The sequence below is a fragment of the Lathyrus oleraceus genome, chromosome 4, assembly GCF_024323335.1.
Source record: "Lathyrus oleraceus cultivar Zhongwan6 chromosome 4, CAAS_Psat_ZW6_1.0, whole genome shotgun sequence".
Taxonomy (NCBI): Eukaryota; Viridiplantae; Streptophyta; class Magnoliopsida; order Fabales; family Fabaceae; genus Lathyrus; species Lathyrus oleraceus.
Window position 1 is genome coordinate 113820420 of NC_066582.1, and position 20806 is coordinate 113841225.

General features: G+C 35.5%; 2 protein-coding genes across 3 annotated transcripts; both read left to right on the forward strand.

Moving 5' to 3' along the window:
- The first annotated feature begins 3552 nt into the window (after positions 1-3552).
- LOC127073857 (protein EARLY FLOWERING 5) lies at positions 3553-10431 on the forward strand. 2 transcript variants are annotated; one of them, XM_051015095.1, is made up of 10 exons: positions 4198-4215; positions 5095-5180; positions 5816-5896; positions 5987-6115; positions 6490-6539; positions 6627-6696; positions 6778-6859; positions 7097-7500; positions 8210-8743; positions 10026-10431. In XM_051015095.1, exons 5-10 carry the CDS (start codon positions 6505-6507, stop codon positions 10248-10250), a joined length of 1350 nt encoding a protein of 449 aa, XP_050871052.1. In that variant the 5' UTR covers positions 4198-4215; positions 5095-5180; positions 5816-5896; positions 5987-6115; positions 6490-6504; the 3' UTR covers positions 10251-10431. The 2 variants fall into 2 exon arrangements, with proteins under 2 accessions (XP_050871051.1, XP_050871052.1); XM_051015094.1 differs by lacking the exons at positions 5816-5896; positions 5987-6115 and adding an exon at positions 3553-3861 and having other exon boundaries at positions 4122-4215.
- Positions 10432-11257: 826 nt separating this feature from the next.
- Positions 11258-14834, forward strand: LOC127073858 (HIPL1 protein). Its single transcript, XM_051015097.1, has 7 exons — positions 11258-11808; positions 11898-12055; positions 12161-12964; positions 13074-13290; positions 13503-13681; positions 13926-14167; positions 14353-14834. Exons 1-7 carry the CDS (start codon positions 11712-11714, stop codon positions 14747-14749), a joined length of 2094 nt encoding a protein of 697 aa, XP_050871054.1. The 5' UTR covers positions 11258-11711; the 3' UTR covers positions 14750-14834.
- The last annotated feature ends 5972 nt before the right edge of the window (positions 14835-20806 follow it).

Genomic DNA, 20806 nt, shown 5'->3' on the forward strand with positions numbered 1-20806 from the left:
GTGATCTATTTGAAGCAAAAGTAAAAAAAGGAAGAAAAGGAGGTGCAAAAAGGAATGAAAAGAAACAAATAGCAAAAGCCAAGCCCAACCCAAAGAAGACACAGGCGTTGTGCCTGTGACGAGCGTCACAGAGGCTGTGACGAGCGTCACGCCTTGCACACTCCTGTAACGAACGTCACACATGGTGTGACGAACGTCACACCATTCCTACATTTTTGGCACCAGGAACGCGTTGAACCTATCTGCACGCTTGACTCTTTTTCAAAGTAATGGCTATATTTACGGAAAACGTTTTGAAAACCGTTACGGAAGGCACCAATATAAATAGCTACTTTCAAAACCTGCAGAGCACACGCTTTTTTTCAGATTTCGGCAGTTTCCAATTTTCTTTTTCTCAGCAGCTTAGGCATACCTTTTACATACTACTTTTGAAACTTTTATTATTTTCTTTTGGCAATTCTATTTTCTTCTCTAGCACTTAATTAGTTTTTCACATAATAGTTTCTACACCGGAAACTATTGTGTACCTTTTCACCGGATCTAACATTACGTTAGAATCTAGTTTTTTTTATTCCTTCGTTTTAATTTGTTGGTTAATTGAAGAATTCAAGAACAAATCCTACCGGCTTGTGGTGGAGTGTTCAAGACTACTGTTTAAATTATTCAGGTTCTTTAATTATTGTTTAGTGCTTTGTTTTATTATTTATTTATATTATTTGCTTGAGATGAGTCTGTTTATGCATGATATTTATTTAAGTCTGTTTAGCATGTCTGACTAATTTATCTAGGTATCGGTATGTAAAGTAAGCGGAATGAAGGAATCAAAATTAAGTTGGTTTATCTAAAGTTTAAAATTAAAATTACTCTTTTTACGGTCTCAATTTGCAGGTTTAATAACAAGGTTTTTGTACGAAAGTAAAAGACATAAAGAAGTTAAAATCAATAGAGCGAGAGTTTGAGGTTTTAACTGGACAGTGTAAATTGGACATTAATTCTAGATCAGGGCGAGAGCAATTTTTAGAGTTAATTAAATTCTAATCTTTTCCAAAAAGTATTTTTAAAGATTGAATGTGAGGACGAGAGTTAAGCATTCGAATTTAATTATATAACCTAAATCAACCGAGCGAGAGTTTGAGATAAGGGTGTTTAAACGGTTAGTGTTTTCTTAAAAAGAGTTTCTACGGACTTTATTGCTTTCAAAAAAATGGTTTTTGACTTAATTATAAGTGACAGCTACGTTAACATAAAATCATGGTTTATTCAACAGAGCGAGAGTTTGAGATAAAACTTTTAATCAATAAAGTCAACTGAAAAGATTTGTTTTAAAACCAAGGGACCGACAAAGAATTGATTCCTTAATTACGACGAACTGCATACCGATATCCGCTTTATTAATATTTAATCTAGATCTTAGTTTAGTTTTTAGTTTTTCCCCAAACAATCAAACATTATCCACCTTAGCTTTACGAAGTAACCTTAGATAACGGTATATCGATTCATAAGTCCCTGTGGGATCGATATCTTTTAAAACTACGCGATAGAACTGTGCACTTGCAGTTTGTACCCCAAATTCGACTCATAAAGTCGAGCGATCAGCTGCTTGGACTAATCACGTCACTCATTAAGGAACACAACAACAAATAGGTACATGTTCTTTACACTTCATATTAATGTTTGTTTGATGTTATTACAGTACTAAACATAATTTAACGTATTTTTCCTTTAAGGGTGGAGTCTGCTCATTGGACACTTAAAAACATGTTGTCTACGAGCCGGGGAGATTTGTGACAAAACTTTGATGTTGTGAATGACATGTTGAAGTCATAGCTAGGTTCAATCCGGGTGTCGTTTCAAAAGAGTATTATCAACATTGAGCATCAATATCACACTTTATTCTACTCCAGAATGCACAAATTTGTTTATTGACAATGTATATAACACATTAGAAAGAAGCTTGAACGGGTAAAATTTGTTGGTGGCAACCAAGATGCATGTGGTTGTTTCATTAGAACAACACATGGGGTTACCATGTGTGTGTTAACTTGTCGGTTTCGAAGTACAATGCAATGTTGTTCTTTTAGAATTAATGCATGCATTTTGTAAAAAAAATAGACATTGAATAACATGAGGTCCCGGTTGAAGATAGTGGTACCCAAATGGATTTAGAGGCTGAGTGTGAAGTGTTAAAGAAATATTTTAGTACTTTGGATATTGTCGACCAGACGGTGTTGAAGAATAAGGTTCTTAAACTAGCACATCCATCTACAACTTCCATATGCCTATCGCCGATGAAATACAAACCAAAACAGGGGGTGGGGGTGGGGGGCAAGAAGAGCATAAAGGGTCAAGAGAATGATATACACTGTGATCCTTCATAATGGGAGTATGCTGCAAGGTCGCAGGGTAGTCAGACTGCCAAAAGATCATGCATAAAACCAATTCCAAGTCAATGGGAAACTATGCCTCCTATAAGTCAACCGTCCATTAAATCTTCAAGAAATGTTTACTTGTCTCATTTTTTCGATTTCCTTCATGCATTGATGACATTGTCGACGTGGACAATGATGGAAATTGTTGTTTTCGTGTTATTACTGCTCAACTTGGACGGGGATTTGGTCTGGACGCACTTAGAGACTCAGGTTCATCAACATCATAAACTATATTCCAAATTGTTCTATGACACAATAAATAAAGTAGGAGTGCGTTGCGAGTATTTACCTTAGGTGTGCATGGTGTAGATAAATGGATGACGATTCCTGATATGAGTCACCCCATTGCTTGCATATACAATACGTATTTGTCTCACTGTCCATGACTCAAAATATCATTTCTCCCCGTTTGTAGTTGCTCCACCTATGTATACAAGTAGGCAGAAAATCATTATTGTTGGTTTTGTCAATAAAAATCATCAGGTTCATGTAAAGTTGAAACATTATTGTCCATTGCCATCCGCCACTGACCATTGGAGAGAGAATTGTACTGAAAAGATAAAAATATGAAAAATGTCATTTGATGGACACATTAAGCACTAGGAAGACGAAGTTATAAAGTTATTACAGGTTGTTTTGTATTTATATATGTAGCACATCTTGGAATTTTATGTAATATATTTTATTGGGTAGTTATTTTATCAGATTATTTACTTAACAAATTAATAAAAAAATAATAATTTAAATACCCTAGTCATATCAGAATTTCCATTATTTTCGGAATTTTTTGATGCATAACGGAATTTTTAAATTTTCGAACTGCAATACCAAAACATATCGAAAATCATGAAACTTTTGATATTTTTGCATAACAAAAATAAAATTTTCGCCGATATGATTTGTTCAATTTAAATTTTCTTTTGGTGTATTTTTTAACATATTGTGAAAAATCGATAACTTTTAAAAAATATATCGATAAAAACGCGTCAGGTATAACAAGTGGTGGCAGGTTAAAACCCATTGGAAAGAGCAACCCTGGCCCAATGAAGCCCAACAACAAAATGCCCGAAAAGTTATTGGGCCGGATCTCATTCCGAGTATCATCTGGGTGGTTTTTCTCCACCTCCACGGATGAACACCAAGAATCAATACATTCCAGTGTAGAACGTATAGGAAAACAATTCAATTTCACCACTGTTATCTTCTTCGTGACTCTCTCCCGTTTTTTCACTCTCAATTTCAAATCGCTAACAAATATACATAAAAGGTAAAGCTTTCAATTTTCCAAGAGGAGCAATTATTAAAGAAGCTTTTGAAAGGGAGAGAGAAATAGGGTTTTCGGTCTTCCAAAATGAAGACGACGAAGGGTGGTAAGGTTATGAACCCTACCGATGCTTATCGGAAGGAGATTCGCAAGAAGGAATTGAAAAGGGTATGTTTTTTTACAATTTCATTCCTTCTGTTCATAATTTTCTCTACTCTATGACCTAATTTACGCTTAGTATGTTTCAATCAATTAATTGAAATTGTGAATGTCAGTGTGTATATTGTTAATTTGAAATATTCAAATAGGTTTCTTTTTTCTCAATTTTTGTATTACAGAAGTTATTATGATGGAATGAAGCAAGCTTTAATCATTGAGTTTTCTGCTCTACTTAAAGTTGGTTTTTTTTTGTTGTTTTGCTTTTATAGAATAAGAAAGAAAGAAAGAAGGTGAGGGAGGTGGGGATCTTGAAGAAGGATCCTGATCAGCTGAAGAAGCAGATTGATAACTTGGAAATGATGAGTAAGTCATGCTTTTTCTTGTAAGGAAATGGAATTTCAGTTTCATCTCTTTTGCATCGCCGTCAGCATTATGTTTGCAACTTCTGTTTTAAACCAAATGCTAGTAATTAGTTGGTGGAAATGTCACTGCAGCGTTTGAATTTGTAAACCCTTATGTTCCTCTCCTTACACCACCAAACTACTTTATTGCTTTTGGTAAAATGTTTTTTGAGCATTGAAAAGGATTGCTCCATCATGTATGTAGTAGTTGTCACGGTTTGAACAGTCTCTTTCATCTGTGAACTTGTGAGAACTAATTTACAGACAGTAGAAGCAAGCAATCGTATGAATGAAATATAAAGCTACTAGTCTAATATTAGAGAATCATAAATCCTATCAATAGCTAATTATGAGAAACATAATAATAAGTAACATAACTTGTAATAATGGTAAATCTTGAGATACTCTCTTTGACTGGTTTAACAAATAGCAAGATCAGCAATTGGATTAAAGAGTTTAATAAAAACTAAATTTAAATAAAACAGCAGAGGTTTTGTTTTCTATAAACTCAAATTCAATAACTCACTAGTCTAAAATTAACACCTGATGTCTTTTAAGTATAATAAATAATTGAATTGAATTTGTTTTCTAGTCAAATTTAATTCTTATTCAAGTGGCAAATCTAGTCATTATCTAATGGTTCTCCACTTCACATTGTTGGGTGTCTGACTTGTGTCAATTTGCACAAACCAGAGTGTGAATCAAGCAGTTTCTATTAGCCATGTTAACAACTGTATGATTAGAGAAAACCTGCTAGTTCATTTTGTATTCTTATTCCGCTCCTAATCCCTACCCTAGTATTTGCCTATTGATAACCACTGCACATTGTTGGTTGTGGCAGAGGCTGATGGTGCCTTGGATAAAGCAAGAAAGCACAAGAAGAGGCAACTTCAAGATACACTTAATCTTGTCATGAAGAAGAGGAAGGTAACAATTCATACATGTCTGTTTTGTTGGGCCACTTTGTTTATTCTCCTCTACACTTTGCAGATTTTTCTGTAGTTTGTGTGCAATATTATGTTATTTCTTGAATGTAAAAAAGATAATAGTGAGTACTGATCTCTGCATTGTTGAAGCCAATATCCAAACTGTTTTTTGTCGATGAAACTATGGCACTTTTCAATAACTTTTCAATTACCTGATCCTATCAACTTTGCAGAAGGTTTCCTATCAAACTTCTTTCCCATATCCGAAGAAGTAAAGGAAAACCTGGTGCGTTTATATATGAAAATTGTCATTAGCTGATTACATCACAATTCAGAGAGTACTTGATCACTCTGTTATGATGCAATTTTTCTCTCTGTAGTCTCATTTTTCTTTGTCGTAATGTTATCACATATCAAGTTGTTGCTACTTTTATGCCTCTGGAACACCGCTTCTTAGGTTTATCATTTCTTCTAAATGGTAGTTTGTCAGTGCTGTCAAATAGTGGCCATGGCGGATTTTTCGCCAATCACTATGGCCAAGGCCATGGCGTTTTATGGTGAAATTGGTGGGCTTTAAATGACAGTTTTTTTTTGTCTTCCGCCATCGGCAATTGATAACACTGTTTGGTTTATCAGAGTATGACAGAAATGGGATCTTATTGATGAATGAAAATAATCACAACCTTCTAGCCAAGAGAAGCCTATTACCAAGCACATGTAATGATGCAAAAACTTTATTTGTTTCTTATTGTCTATGCCTGTTTATCTCATCAACATAATTAAGAAACTTCTTTTTATCACGTATAGAGTGGTTGCCAATTACATGACTCTGAAAACCAGCTGTAACAAGCACTTTGGTTGATGTACCATTCTTCTTCTCAGTAGGCAAGTACCACTAACTGTAGCTGAAGGGACCTTTTGGGTTTATCACAAACTGTAAGTGGTAGTGTTGTTGATCTTTTCTTGGTCCAATGTAAAAGGTTGCGCGTTTGTAGTCGTAGGCTGTAATGAGTAACTTGTAATGTGTTGCTGTTAGTTTTGACTTCAGAGAGACCCATGTAGTTTTGTGGTTTACATTTAAATCTTGATTGGTAAAAGGAAAAACCATAACTTTATAGAAATAATTCATGAACTTGGTTTCATATTGCTTTAGTAGCTGAAGCAGCTTGTGTTGTGCATTTATATTCATCTTTTTGTTTAGCCGAGGATGCAGAATTCAGCCTTTGTTTTCGAACACTTCCAGTCAACTGTATGCATGATTTTATTAAATAGTTTCTATTGATGGTCTAAATCTGATATCTTTTGGACAGGAATATGAAGAAAAAATGCGGGACAAGGGTGAGGCTCCTGTTATGTTCAGGTAAAAATTTAGTGCAACTTTCAAGTACAAATTTATACCCAATTTTTTTCTCTGTAGTTTACAAATCCTTGGATGTATTTTGAGCAGTCATTTGGGTCCTCCTCGAAGGAGAACAAGCGCAGAAGAGGAAGAGAGAGTCAATCACCCAAAACCAGAGGTATGATTTGATTTGTTCTTCTGTCTGCATGTTTGTCTAGGCGTTGTAAATGGATTTTGAACTTACTGATATTTGCTATAGGACTCTGTTTATTACCATCCTACCTTAAATCCTACTGGGGCTCCACCGCCAGGGAAACCTCCTATGTTCAAATCGTCTATAGGTATGCTGAACTTCTTTTTCATATTTGACTGGTAAAATAATCTATAATCTATAACAATATATAAAAGGAATACTTTGTTTCGGTGTAGCCTATTTTTCTATCATTTCTACCCTTATTTTATTCTGTAATTTACTTAATAACTTTCATTGAAACCATTCTTATTAACTTCCACATGCTGTTTTTAAAAAAAATTATGTTTAAATAAAAAATATCGCTTATATTTTCATTGAACTGCAGGACCTAGAATTCCCTTGTTTGATGCTTCGTCAAGCACTGCTGCATCGTCCTCAGGAATAGAGTCTGAGGATGGTCTATTATCCGTACCTCCACCTCCCCCACCACCACCACTGCCTGATGCTAGTTCAGCTGATGATGCTGTTTTACCGGCATCTTTGCCACTGCCTCCACCACCTCCTATGCCTCCAAAGCCTGCTGCTGGGGTGCCTGCATCATTACCTCTGCCTCCTTTGCCACCTCCACCTCCTGGTCCTCCGCCTAAAGAACAAGCTGTAAATCGGCCTTTACCCCCTCCTCCTCCACCTCTACAACAGTCTCAGCCGCCTCCACCTGGCACCCATGAAGGTGAAGAGAGAAATCAGTCTGCATTGCCAGATAATCTATCTTCCAAGGAGCCTGGTCAGGTAGGCTCATTTTTAGTTAAATGACTTAGACTTTATCTTTCAAGACATGATCTGGTTGTATAAGCATGGAAGGACTTAAGACATGATCTGGTTGTATAAGTATGGAAGGACTTGGAATTGTAGATATATTGAATGTTTAGAACATTGTTGGTGCTGTCGTGGGCATTTTTCAATCCAAAATGATTCAGCATGAGGATGCTGGTATTTTTTTAAATTTAGGATGTGAGTATGGCAGGGAATATTTAACAAATGTTTTTGAAAGTATTGTTATGCTTACCAAATTTATAATAATAGGGAGTACTATTAGTATGTTATCAGTTTTTTAGAAGCACTAAAAACATTTAAATGTTAATATAGGGTTGCAGACAAATTTAAGTCTATTTCTTTATGTGCTGGTCTGTTTCAGAACCAAGTTTCAGTGTTTTAAACATTAAAAAGTATGTTCAAGTTGAAAAAGGATAGATATGTAACGAATGCTGTTCTCTCTCTAGTTTGTATATGACTATCTGATATCTGATGTCACATTCAAGGGTACCATATGCCCCAGGGTTCATACTTCATAGATGGCTACTAGACACTTGTCATGGTTGCCAAATGCCCAAATGGGAACACATTACATTTGATTGCTCCTAGTTTGAAACTCAGGCTTGTATCATTATACTTAACGCAGCCTTCTTTGGAAATAACTTTTTTTCTTTCTGAAATGTAGGTGCAGCTTCCTCCGCCTCCTCCCCCACCAAGTCGTATGCCCCAAAATTCTGGTGCCATACAGTCTGATGGTGCTGTGGTTTCTACTGACAACAAGAATTCTTTGTCAAACCAGGAGATCCAGAAAATGGTTCCTGGGCCTCCTCCTCCTCCTCCAAGGCAACAACCTCCTGTTCCAGGACCCACATTAATCCCAACTTTACAGCCTGATGTATTGCCTCCTGGAATATCCCGGTTCCCACCACCCCCACCCCCACCTGATATGAGGCCTCCTCTACCCGTGGCCGGACTTCCTGGTCAGGCACCTCCTCCTGGAATGATGGTCCCCCTAATCCCAAGGCCACCATATGGTCTTCCACCTGGGCCTCCTCCAATGATGAGACCGCCGCTTCCACCCGGCCCTCCTCCAAACTTTCATGAAGAGGATCATATGGCAAGTAGGCCACCTCCTCAGAAACCATCATATGTCAAATCCGCTGCTTCTACTGTTGTGAAACGACCATTAGCTCAGCACACTCCAGAACTCACATCAATGGTAAGTTGATTCAATTTGTTTTCTTACTTTTAACTTTGCTTTTATATTAGCCCTCGAATTGTATTCTTCTTTCATGCCTTTAAAACATAATCCCTTTTCATGTAAAGTTTCTTGCAGTAGTGTATATTAATATTTCTGACTGCTCAATAAGCTAATGGCAACATACTTTATGTCATTCTGATGCTAATATTTGAGTCCAGAATAAAATAATTTCGTTGTTTGTAGTAATGCATGAAAACAACAGTTTTTTGTACTAGATCTATCTATAAGAGTCATGCTCTTGCCGTAGTTAGGAGACTATTAAATCATTAGTAGACTTGTATTTATAAAGATCTATTAAAAATTATAGAAACAATCACAATATTAGGGAAATGTAGCTTCCATGCTAGATTTTCAAGCCTTTCTATCTCCAGATACGTTATCAAGTACACAAAATTTAAACCGGTAGTTGTTTAATTTGCTGCTGAGTAAAAGGGTTTCATTAATGGCAAAGAAAATTGGATAGACTGAACAATGGCTTATGCACTTGACAGTTGTTAGGGCATATGGTGAGCTATTGAGCCCAAAAGAGTGGCCGGAGCATTTTGTCATCATGTATCACGTAGGCTTAAGATTTGGAAAGTTTATTCTAAAAGAGTAAGATGCGATGTTGGCAGTGAAAGAAGATAAGCGAGATGGGTGGTTACATGATTTTGAGGGTTATTGTTTGAAGAGTCCTAATGCATAATGGGATGATTCTTATGAGGGTTCTGTTGTTTTATTATGAATGGAGATCAGTAGCTCTCTGAAGGAACTTAGCTCTATAGCAGTAGGAATAATACCGACTGATTCCTTAAATTAGCAATTGTTTTAGGGTCTTGCTAACTTATGCCCTTGGGGCACAAGTTAAGGTTACTACTATTATAAATTTTGTGTGGAATGAAACAAAATTTTAAGTTTGAAGAAATCAAATGCACACATTCCAAGAGAATATTTCTATAAATGTATCATTAACTTGTGCCCTTGGGGCATAGGCTAGCATTAGCCATTGTTTTATACTCTTATTTCTCTATTGGTTCTGGTTTGTATCAGAAGTTCAGAATATGAGATATTATCTGAGGACAAAATTGAATCCTCCTAGAGGATAAAATGTCTTAATGAGATGTTATCTGAGTATCTCTCATCAGTTTAATAAATTAACAGATGTCCTAAATTGTTCACGACAACTCAAACTGACAGCTTTTGTTAATTTTTTTGTTTATGTAATTCTTCTAATTTAGTTTGGATCATGTTTTTTTACTAGGTTCCTGCGTCTGTGCGGGTGAGAAGGGAGACTGCAATGACGAAAACAAAACCAAAACCGTCTGTGTCAACATCAACATCTAGGACAGTCTTTGCACCACCAGGGCCAACTATTGTAAAACCAGACTCAGTGAGCTCGTCATCTGCTCCCAAAGCACCGAGCATTGATGACTCATACTCGGCTTTCTTAGAGGACATGAAAGCACTTGGTGCCCTTGATGGTTGAGATCACTGTAAGTGGCAGAGTCACAAAACGGGGAGGATGTGGACAGTAGTTTGTATTCAAGGAATTACTCATTTGACAACTTTTTTAATGATAAAAGTATTTAATACCTTGAAAGCTCATGTGATTCTAATTCATATCTTCTCTCTTTAATTTAAATTGGTTCATCGTAATTGTAGTTTTATATTGGTTGTGAACTTGTGATGGATGAACTTCTTACCGGGTTGCCACTGTAAATGTTACCATTGTTTTTAGGCTTTTGGGTTTATGGTTTAGAGTTTTATGCCTATTGTTTTTAGGGTATCCTATTTTTGTGACACAGTTTTTAGGCCATTTATTAAATTTCACAAATAGATGGTATTGACATTGACATAACAAGAATTCTTAAAACATTGAGTGTGGCAAACTAGTCTTTACATATTTCTAAAATAGAAATTTGATTTTTGACATTAAATAAATAATTCTTTTTATCTTTAACAAGTATACTATTTGACGAGTCTTGGTTTCTATAACATGTGAAACAATTCCACTTGTACTTATAAAAACTGCATTGTTAATAAAGTTAAATAATTACGTGCTATTTCCAATTTCTTTAATATTTGTAACATCATTTCATTCCAAAAATGATACAACTCCTTGAGAATATTTAGATTCAAAGCTGGACAGTGTGTTTCAGTGAGTCCTGTTTGGATTGCAGCTTTGCATATTTATAAGCTGATATAAGCAACAAAAGAGATTGTTCATAAGTGCTTATCCATTCTATAATTGAGAAATTAATATATGAAAACATTTTTGACTTCCAGCATTGGCAGACCAATATTCGCCAATAATACACAAAACGTGCGTCACTGCTAACGTGCACACATATCACTCATTATATCTTTGTCTGATTAGTTTTTATAAAACATATTTTTCCAATATTTATTTGACTTATGGTAATTTGACTTTATGATAATAATCCCAAGTGGATGATTCTTTCTTCTATCAGAGTTGAATATTGAATATGAACACGAATATGCTTTTCTAGTGCCTGGTTAGAAGTTAGAAACTCAGCTAAAACAAAAACAGTACTACAAACATATAATAATAATAACTCATTGCACCTAACAATAGCGCACCATTAATTAATATATCATAAAGCTTTGATGAACCAACCAACATCACATGTATTCCCATTACCATACACACCCACTTGTGTTTTTTGAACCTGAGTTTGTCTTTGTCATATACCATTGGCCATCTTATCTTATATTTAAAGAACAGCAAGTCAACCAGGGAAGGTAAGCCCAGGTCTGTGGGGCACACACATACACCACTCATATCAATAGGGTTGAATCAAAATATAAATTCATGATTGAAAGTGACTACTGATTTTATTACTAAAATTAGAAATTTCATATTTGGAGTATGTTCTGAGATTTATGTGAAAGTGAAGCATAGATTGAACTTGTTTTGGCGCCAGCCATGAAGACTGTTCTTTCCATAGGTTTCTTGTTTTGTTGCTGTCTTATGTTCCTGCTTTTGGACTCTTCAACTTCACTTCCTCTATGTGTTGATTCAAGTATGTCTCTATTTTTTCTTCTTTTTCCATTTTTTTTGTGTTTTTCGGTTTTTGTTATAGATGTGTATGTTTTTTTGTTTTGTTTATAGGGGCACCCTTTAGTCTCAATTCCACACTCAAGTTTTGTCCTTACAATGGAAGTACTTGTTGCAACTCCATACAAGATCAACAAATACAGAAGCAATTCAACCTCATGAATGTATCTGATACCGACTGTGCCTCACTTTTGAAATCGATACTTTGCGCGGTAACGTTTTGTTTATCTGCTAGTTAGTTTTTAGTAACAGCTGTTTTTCAGTTCAACGCGTAACTTCTGCGTTGCATATAGCTAGCTAACTTTGTTTGTTTGCAGAAATGTGACCCTTTTTCCGGGGAGCTGTTTACGGTTCAATCCACGCAAAGATCGGTTCCCGTGCTTTGCGATTCTGCAGTTCCGGTAAATTCTTCTAGTTCAAAGGCATCACTGCGCGATTTCTGCTCTGAAGTATGGAATACGTGTCAAACCGTGTCTATAATAAACTCGCCGTTTTCGCCTTCCTTGCAAGGTCAAGGAGGAGGATTACCAGCTAATACCAATGCCACAAAACTGAATGAACTTTGGCAGTCGAAAACTGATTTTTGCAATGCGTTTGGAGGAGCCTCTAATAATGAATCAGTGTGCTTCGAGGGCGAACCTGTTGTATTAAATAAAACTGATACCCCTATTAGCCCTCCTCATGGATTGTGCCTTGAGAAAATTGGGAATGGTTCTTATCTCAATATGGTTGCTCATCCCGATGGCACGAACCGCGCGTTTTTCTCGAGTCAAATGGGTAAAGTTTGGTTGGCAACTATTTCGGAAGAAGGATCAGGAGGACAATTGGAGCTTGATGAGTCAAGTCCTTTTGTTGATCTAACTGATCAAGTTTATTTTGATACTCAATTTGGAATGATGGGAATGACATTTCATCCAAATTTCGCAAACAACGGACGTTTCTTCGCTTCGTTTAATTGCGATAAAGATAAATGGTCTGGATGCAATGGAGTATGTTCTTGTAACTCAAATGTTAATTGTGATCCGTCAAAGCTAGGTACTAGTAATGGCGCTCAGCCATGTCAATATCAAACTGTTATCGCAGAATATACTGCTAACGGAACCGCATCTCAACCATCCTCAGTAAGCATTTCTACGCTACGTCGCTACATATATGTAATAATAGTTTCTATATGGAGTTAAGTTCGGTGGATAGAATAAATCTACCTAATAATTATTATCGATTTTCCAGGCTGAAAGTGCTAAACCAACCGAGGTGAGAAGGATATTTACCATGGGCCTTCCATTTACATCTCAACATGCTGGTCAGATACTCTTTGGACCTGATGATGGGTATTTATACTTCATGATGGGAGATGGAGGAGGAACAGGTGATCCATACAATTTTTCGCAAAACAAGAAATCGTTGCTCGGAAAGGTTATGAGACTTGATGTAGACAACATTCCAAGTGAGTAGTAATACACCCTAACGTAGTTTGGATATGACTCATAGTTTACCTACCTATTTATCAGGTCGCTCGAGTTAGCGACCTGATAAATGGGCAGGTCAGTGAGCATGCTTACTTATCAGTAAACTATGAGCATTGGAAAGTTTTTTAAGTACGGATAGTATTTTTTTAACACCTTACTCTTGACGATTAAATCTATCATGAACCGTCAGGTGCATCGGAAGTTAGTAAACTTGGACTTTGGGGTAGCTATTCCATTCCTAAGGATAATCCATTCCGTGAAGATAAAGATCTGCAGCCTGAAATATGGGCCTTAGGACTAAGAAATCCTTGGCGATGCAGTTTCGATTCAGAAAAACCTTCCTACTTCTTTTGTGCAGATGTTGGACAGGTTTGTGAATGCTTATCCCAAATTATATTTCAGAAATGATATTTCTTCATATGAGAATTTTGAAACTTGCATCGCAAGTTAATGACATTCATAATTAAGCTTAACGAATCCACCAAGATTGAGTAACTCATTAACCATCGATTGAATTTCAATAGATGTATAAAAGTTTAGGATTCATCTGGCTTGAACTTCTACAAGGAAAAAAGTGAAATGCGATATTCTTAGTTATATGATTGATTTGCAGGATCTTTATGAAGAGGTGGATCTCATCACAAAAGGTGGAAACTATGGCTGGCGAGTTAACGAAGGACCCTATCCATTCGCTACTACAGAGTCACCTGGAGGCAATACCTCCATTAAATCTATAAATGCAATTGCCCCCATAGCAGGATACAACCATTCTCAAATAAACAAGAACGAAGGATCCGCGTCGATCACCGGGGGATATGTTTATCGATCCATGACCGATCCTTGCATGTTTGGAAGGTACATAAGCATTTTCTTTTCTTTTATGGACCTCAACTTGTTTTCATATAATGTAATTATTGAGATATACAATAAAGATTATACAGAAATAGAAGACTAACAGACCTGAGCCGTGTTGCAGCGACATAAACATCAAAAACCTTGATATTGCTTCTCATATTTTTAAACCTTTTGATGCATTTCAGGTACCTGTACGCTGATCTTTACGCGGGTGCAGTATGGGCCGCAACCGAAGACCCTGAAAATAGTGGAAATTTCACAACTAGCCGAATCCCTTTCGGTTGTGCACACGATTCACCTATACCATGTGACATAGTACCTAGCAGCTCCCTTCCAGCTCTTGGATACATCTTTTCATTTGGGCAAGACAACAAGAAAGATGTTTACATTCTTGCAAGTAGTGGCGTTTACCGAGTTGTTCCTCCGAGCCGCTGCAATTACACTTGCTCACAGGAAAAGACATCGACAACTACCACTCCTCCTTCTCCTTCTCCATCTCATGCAAGCCATTGGAGTAACTCTTATGGATATCTTTTTCTGCAGCTTTCGTCTTTGTTGTTGCTTTTGACGAGTTTTATGTAATATATGTATATGCTAATTATGATAACTGTTAGTTACTGATACAGAAGAGAATATTTTGTTCACATGTTATTTCTTGCTTTCTACTCTTTTGCCTCTCTCTTTGTGTAAGTCAAGTAATTATGAAACTATAAGACCATGCAAATTCCAATTCTTATGTCATTTTGTTAATAGTAAAAGAGTTTGTCATAATGTTGTTAATGATTAACACTACTAATTGGTCATTAGGAAACTATGAAGCACGGACACCCTGAACACGATATCGACACTGACATTGATAATAATTTGAAAAAATGTATGAATTAAGGTAATCATAACTTTTGGTGTCGGTGCTACAAAGGCAGAAAATGCCGCTACAACAACATGTTTTCCATTTCAGTGTTTTAAGCAACGTCAAATAATTTCTGATGTGTCATCCTTCAAGACACAACAATGTTTTCTTTCTTATTCTAACAATATTTTCATTTATTCTTCTTTTATGCTTAATTCATTATATTCTGATCATTTCTCTTCTAAACTTCCAATTATTTAACTGTTACTACATCTCATTTATTCATCTTAGAATAGAAAAATTCCTTTACTCTTATATAACAAATAACAAATAGCTCTCTCTCTATTTTGCATGACCTTAATACCATACTACAATCAACCATATTGATTCCTTGCTCTTTCTGCCATTCAGAGTGGTTGTGTCTAAATGATTATTACATTATTTTTATAGAAATTATGGAGAACTAACTAATTAAAAACAGTTTTTTTGTTTTCAAAATTTATAAAATTAAAAATTTGTTTGATTACAATGTTTTAGAAAACTGTTTTTAAAAACTCTTTCATTTTTATTGTTTTTAAAAGTGAAAAACAAAAACAGATTTAACATGTTTTTCATTTTTAATTTTGGATTTCTGGATTTTTGTTTTCATTTGAATTATCATTTTTTATTTTCTCATTTTTAAAACTGTTTTTAAAAATAATTTACCAAACAAATATTTCTATTTTCTCATTTTTAAAACAGTTTTGAAAAGTCATGTTACCAAATGAATTTTTTAATAGTTCTCTTCTTAAAAATACTTTTCCAAAACAATTTTATAAAACATATTTTAAAAAGTGAAAAGCAAAACTGATTCAAACGGGCCCTTAGTATTACGAGTGCAGTTTTTGGTCTCAACTCTGATAGTGCTCTTGGGCCTTGGGCCTGATGGCTTTAGAGCTTTTTTCTTCCAGAAATATTGGGACATTGTTCATCAAAATGTTACAAAGGTGGTCGTTGAGTTTTTTTGTTAAAAGTTGGTTGTTTCCTAATTATAATGTTAATACTATCATTCTTATCCCTAAAAACCCTACTGCGACACTATTGATCAATATAGGCCTATTGCAATAGCAAATTTCAAATTCAAAGTCATTTCTAAGATCCTAGCCGATAAACTGGCTCAATTCATGCATACTCTTATTTCCCCTAATAAAAAGGGTTTATCTATGGAAGAAACATAAAGGATTGCATTTGCCTTGCATTTGAAGCCACCAATATTCTTCATACTAAGTCTTATGGTGGAATCTTGGCTTTGAAGATTATACCACCAAGGCTTTTGACACTCTTGATTGATCTTTTTTTTTAAAGGTGCTTAAGGCTTTTTGTTTCAATGATAAGTTTTGTAATTGGATCAACATTATTCTCAAGTCAGCCACTCTTTCCATTTCCATCAATGGAAGGCTTCAGGGTTACTTCAATTGCAAAAGAGAGGTTAGGCAGGGTGACCCTCTATCCTTTCTCCTTATCTGTTTGGCAGAAGATGTCCTTAGCAAGAATATTTCTAAGCTTGTTGACAATGTTACTTTTAAGTTAATCAAGGCCTCTGGAGATGTCAGTATCCTCTCTCATTGTCTTTATGTCGATGACTCTCTAACTTGGTACCCTAAAAAATCTTTTTACAAAATATGCTTTAGTCTCTGGTCAGACGGTGAATTCCAGGAAATCAACGGTTTTTGCTGGAGCTATTTCTAATGCAACACTTTTTCAAATTACAAACTTCCTTGGCTTCGGTGTTGACTTTTTCCCTTTCCTCTGTTTGGGTGCTCCTGTCTTCAAATGGCTTAGCTACATCTCCAGCCATTTTGTTGTTCCTATTGAATTGACTATTTGGTTTAGCTGCATTTTAAAAAAATAACAACTTGGAGAAGTGTTCAAGTATTCGAGACTGGTCTAACTTACTTAAGTTGTATGAAGCTGTAGAAAGGACACATGCTGGACGCGATGCTCCAACATGTTGGTACGACATCTGAACCTTGTGCATCAGGCGCCATAATGTTGCGTTATAGAGTATATTCAGTAAAAAATTTGTTAAATATTTTATTGTTATTGATTTAACAATATGATTATGTGCTTTGTTTGACATCTGGATGTAGTTTAATTCAGATTTAAATTTGAATTTAAATTAAAACAAATCATATCTTGTTGGAGATATTCAAAGAACAAATCAAATATTCAAGAAATTCTGCATTAATTCTGGAAGAATTCAAAGATAATATCCAATGAGAAAAGCTCAAAGTTACTTTGCTATATAAGGAAATCAAACCTACATTCGAAAGAAAACACTCTTATTGAAGATTTAGGGTGTTAGGTTTTATGATGTGTATTCACGCTAATTTTCTAATAGGATTAGTGTTGAATTTTTATGTACACCTCTATGTTTTAGTAACTTGACATATAAGGGTTGTCTAATTGAGTTGTAATCAATATTGTTTATGTAACCCTTTATGTTTCAGTAACTTGGCATAAATTTTTTGTCTAGTTGAGTTATAATATTCAACATTATTTCATATTGTGAATATTGAAGTTGATTACTAGGGCTTAATGGTTGTTCTCCACTATCACTGGTTTTATGGCAGAGAAGAAAGTGAGTAGGTTCTCATATATAAGGGGAGACTCTAAATAAAAATTCATTGGGTAGTGTTAGGAAAAGACATTAAACAACATAAGATTTGTTATTTCTTGAAAGTATAAATGCACTAAACTACTAGTAATGAATTTCCTTTCTTGGATTGTGAACTTAACTCCCCAGACGTAAGTGTTGTTTCACCGAACTGGGTAAGCAATTGATTATGTTCTTTATTGCTTTTCTGCTCCATCATCTATTACTAGTTAGTGTATTGGTTATGGTGTATCTTGCCATACCTGTTGTCAGAGCATCGTGTTCGACATCTGTCCCTTGAGGAACATATTTCAATTAGCATCAGAGCAGACACCCTAACTTCTTTGATGAGCTCCAAGGAAGATAAATCTTGCTCAAATTGAGATAATTAAAGATGGAGGATCAGTCAACAAATCACCTATTTTGGATGGCACAAATTATGAGTATTGGAAGGTGACGATGGTGACATTTCTTAAATCCTTGGGAAAAAAAGCATGGAAAGTTGTGATCAAGGGATAAAAACATCCAATGATTACCTCTGAAGATGGTACAACCAGCCTAAAACCAAAGACTGACTGGACTGATGCTAAAGATGATGAAGCCCTATGGAACTCCAAGGCATTGAATGCAATTTACAATGGTGTGGACACGAACATGTTCAGACTGATCAACACATGTTCAGAAGTTAAAGAAGCATGAGAGATTATGAAAATTGCCATGAAGGCACATCCAAGGTTTGCATATCAATGTTGCAGCTTATAATAACAAAATTTGAGAACCTGAGGATGAATGAAGATGAAACTGTGAGTGAGTTTCACATTAGACTGCATGGCATTGTCAACACATCATTTGCCTTAGGTGAAAAGATGTCAGAAGAAAAGCTTACCAAAAAGATTCTCAAATCATTATCTAAGAGGTTTGATATGAAAATGACTGCTATTGAAGAAACTCGTTACCTAAGTAGTATAAAGGTTGATGAACTCATTGGTTCTATACAAACCTTTGAGATGTCCAAAAATGAGAGGTAGGAAAAGAAGAAAAAGGTATAAACTTTGTATCCAACACTGAGGAAGCTAGAAGTCACAATGTCAAAGAAGAGAGCTTGGTAGATGATATTTCTCTTCTTGGGAAAAAGTTCAACAAAACCTTGAAGTATCTGGACAGGAAGTGGAGGGCCAATGTCCTAGATAAGAGGCCCAACATCATTCCCTGGACAAAGACGAGAATGAAGAAGATCCCAACAATGGGAAGGGCACTCAGTGCTTTGAATATAGAGGCTATAGACACATTAGACTAGAATCACTTAGCTTTATAAGGAACCCAAAAAAGGTATTAACCAACACTTGATGTAATACTGATAGTGAATGTGAGTGAGAAACTGCCAATAATGTGATTGCTTATTCTAGTATTGAAGACCATACTGAAGAAAAGGTTGATACATCCTCCATAATCTTGCATCCCTATATGGAAGAAGTCTGCCTGGAAATAGAGAGTCTAAATAAAATCATAAGTGACCTTCATCAAGATCAAGAGGAAGCTTCAATAACAATAAAAGAACAAAAGAAGAATGTGAGCACCCTTTGGAAGGAAATAAAGAAGCTTACATCAACCATCGTAGGTCTAGAAAAGGAGGTAACATCTCTGAACTCCAAAGTAGACCATATAACCCAATCTGAAAGCAACAAGGAGACTGGAGAGATGTATATACATAAAGGGAATGGATTGTGGAATGAGCTTGAAATAATAAAACATAAAGGTATTGACTCTTTTGTGTCAAACACTTAACCATGCCAGATAAAGATCCATATTTTAAAACACAAAATGGCACATGCAAACAATGATAAAGATCATTATTCTGACAAACCTCCAATATTTGATGGAGAGAAGTTTGACTATTGGAAAGATATAATTGAAAGTTTCTTCATAGTTTTTGATGTGAATCTATGAGATATGGTAATAAATGGTTACACACATCTTGCAGGTGCAAACGATATAGAGTTTGAAAGAATAAAAATGAGTAACAAAAGAAGGATCACGAGAATCATCATAGATTCAGAACTATACTGTTTAATTCTATTTCCTATTCAAAGTATAAAAATATTACAAGTAGAGACTCTGCTAAGTCTATATTTGATTCATTGAAAATGACCCATGAAGAAAATAAGAAAGTTAAGGAAACGAAGGTCTTGGCTTTAATCCATAAATATGAAGCCTTCAAAATGGAAGAAGATGAAATGATTTAGGAGAAGTTCTCAAGATTTAAAACTCTTGTAGCTTGATTAAAAGTTATGAATAAGAATTATACCACTTAAGATCACATAAAGAAAATCATCAAAAGTTTGCCAAAGAAATGGAGGCCAATGGTGACAACACTTAAGATGTCAAAGGATTTGAATAACACGATTCTAAAAGAACTTATGAGTTCTTTAAGGAGTCATGAGATTAAGCTTAAAGAAGATGAGCCCCATAAGAAAGTAAAGTTTGTGGCTCTAAAGTCTAAAGGCAAGTTTGAGAAGGCTAGAGATCTTCAAGCTGAAGAAGAAGTTTCTAAAGAAAGCTCTAAAGAAGAGGAAGAGTTATCCCTTATATCTAAAAGGGCCAACCAACTCTGAAGGCAAAGACAGACGAAGTTCAGAGGCTACAGAAGAACAGGTGGACGATCTGAGTTAACCTTTGCGCAAAGGAAGTCTGAAGCTGACAAGAATGCTACCTCATTTGAGTGAAAAGATCCTGGACATTATAAGAATGAGTGTCCCAAACTCAAGTTTAAAAAGAAATTCTTCAAAGAGAAGAAGAAGGTTCTGATGGCAACCTGCGATGACTCTGAATCTTCAGAAGATGACTATAAAGAAGAGAAGGCTAACATGGCTCTGAAAGCTAGCACTGAAGCATCGGAATCAGGATTAGATTTAGAAACAAACCTAGACTCTGACAAGGTATTTTCTCATCTCACTCGTTCTAAAATAAAATTATCCTTAGCTAAGATTCTTGAAAAAAGTCAGAAGCTTCACCAAAGATACAAGAATCTGAAACAGGTTCATGTAGTCCATTTTGAAGCCCATGGTGAATTGTTGGAAAAAAACTCCATTTTAAAAGAAAGAGTCAGTAATTTAGAAAAATAAACCTCTACCCTAAAAAGAAAGAGTGAAAAACT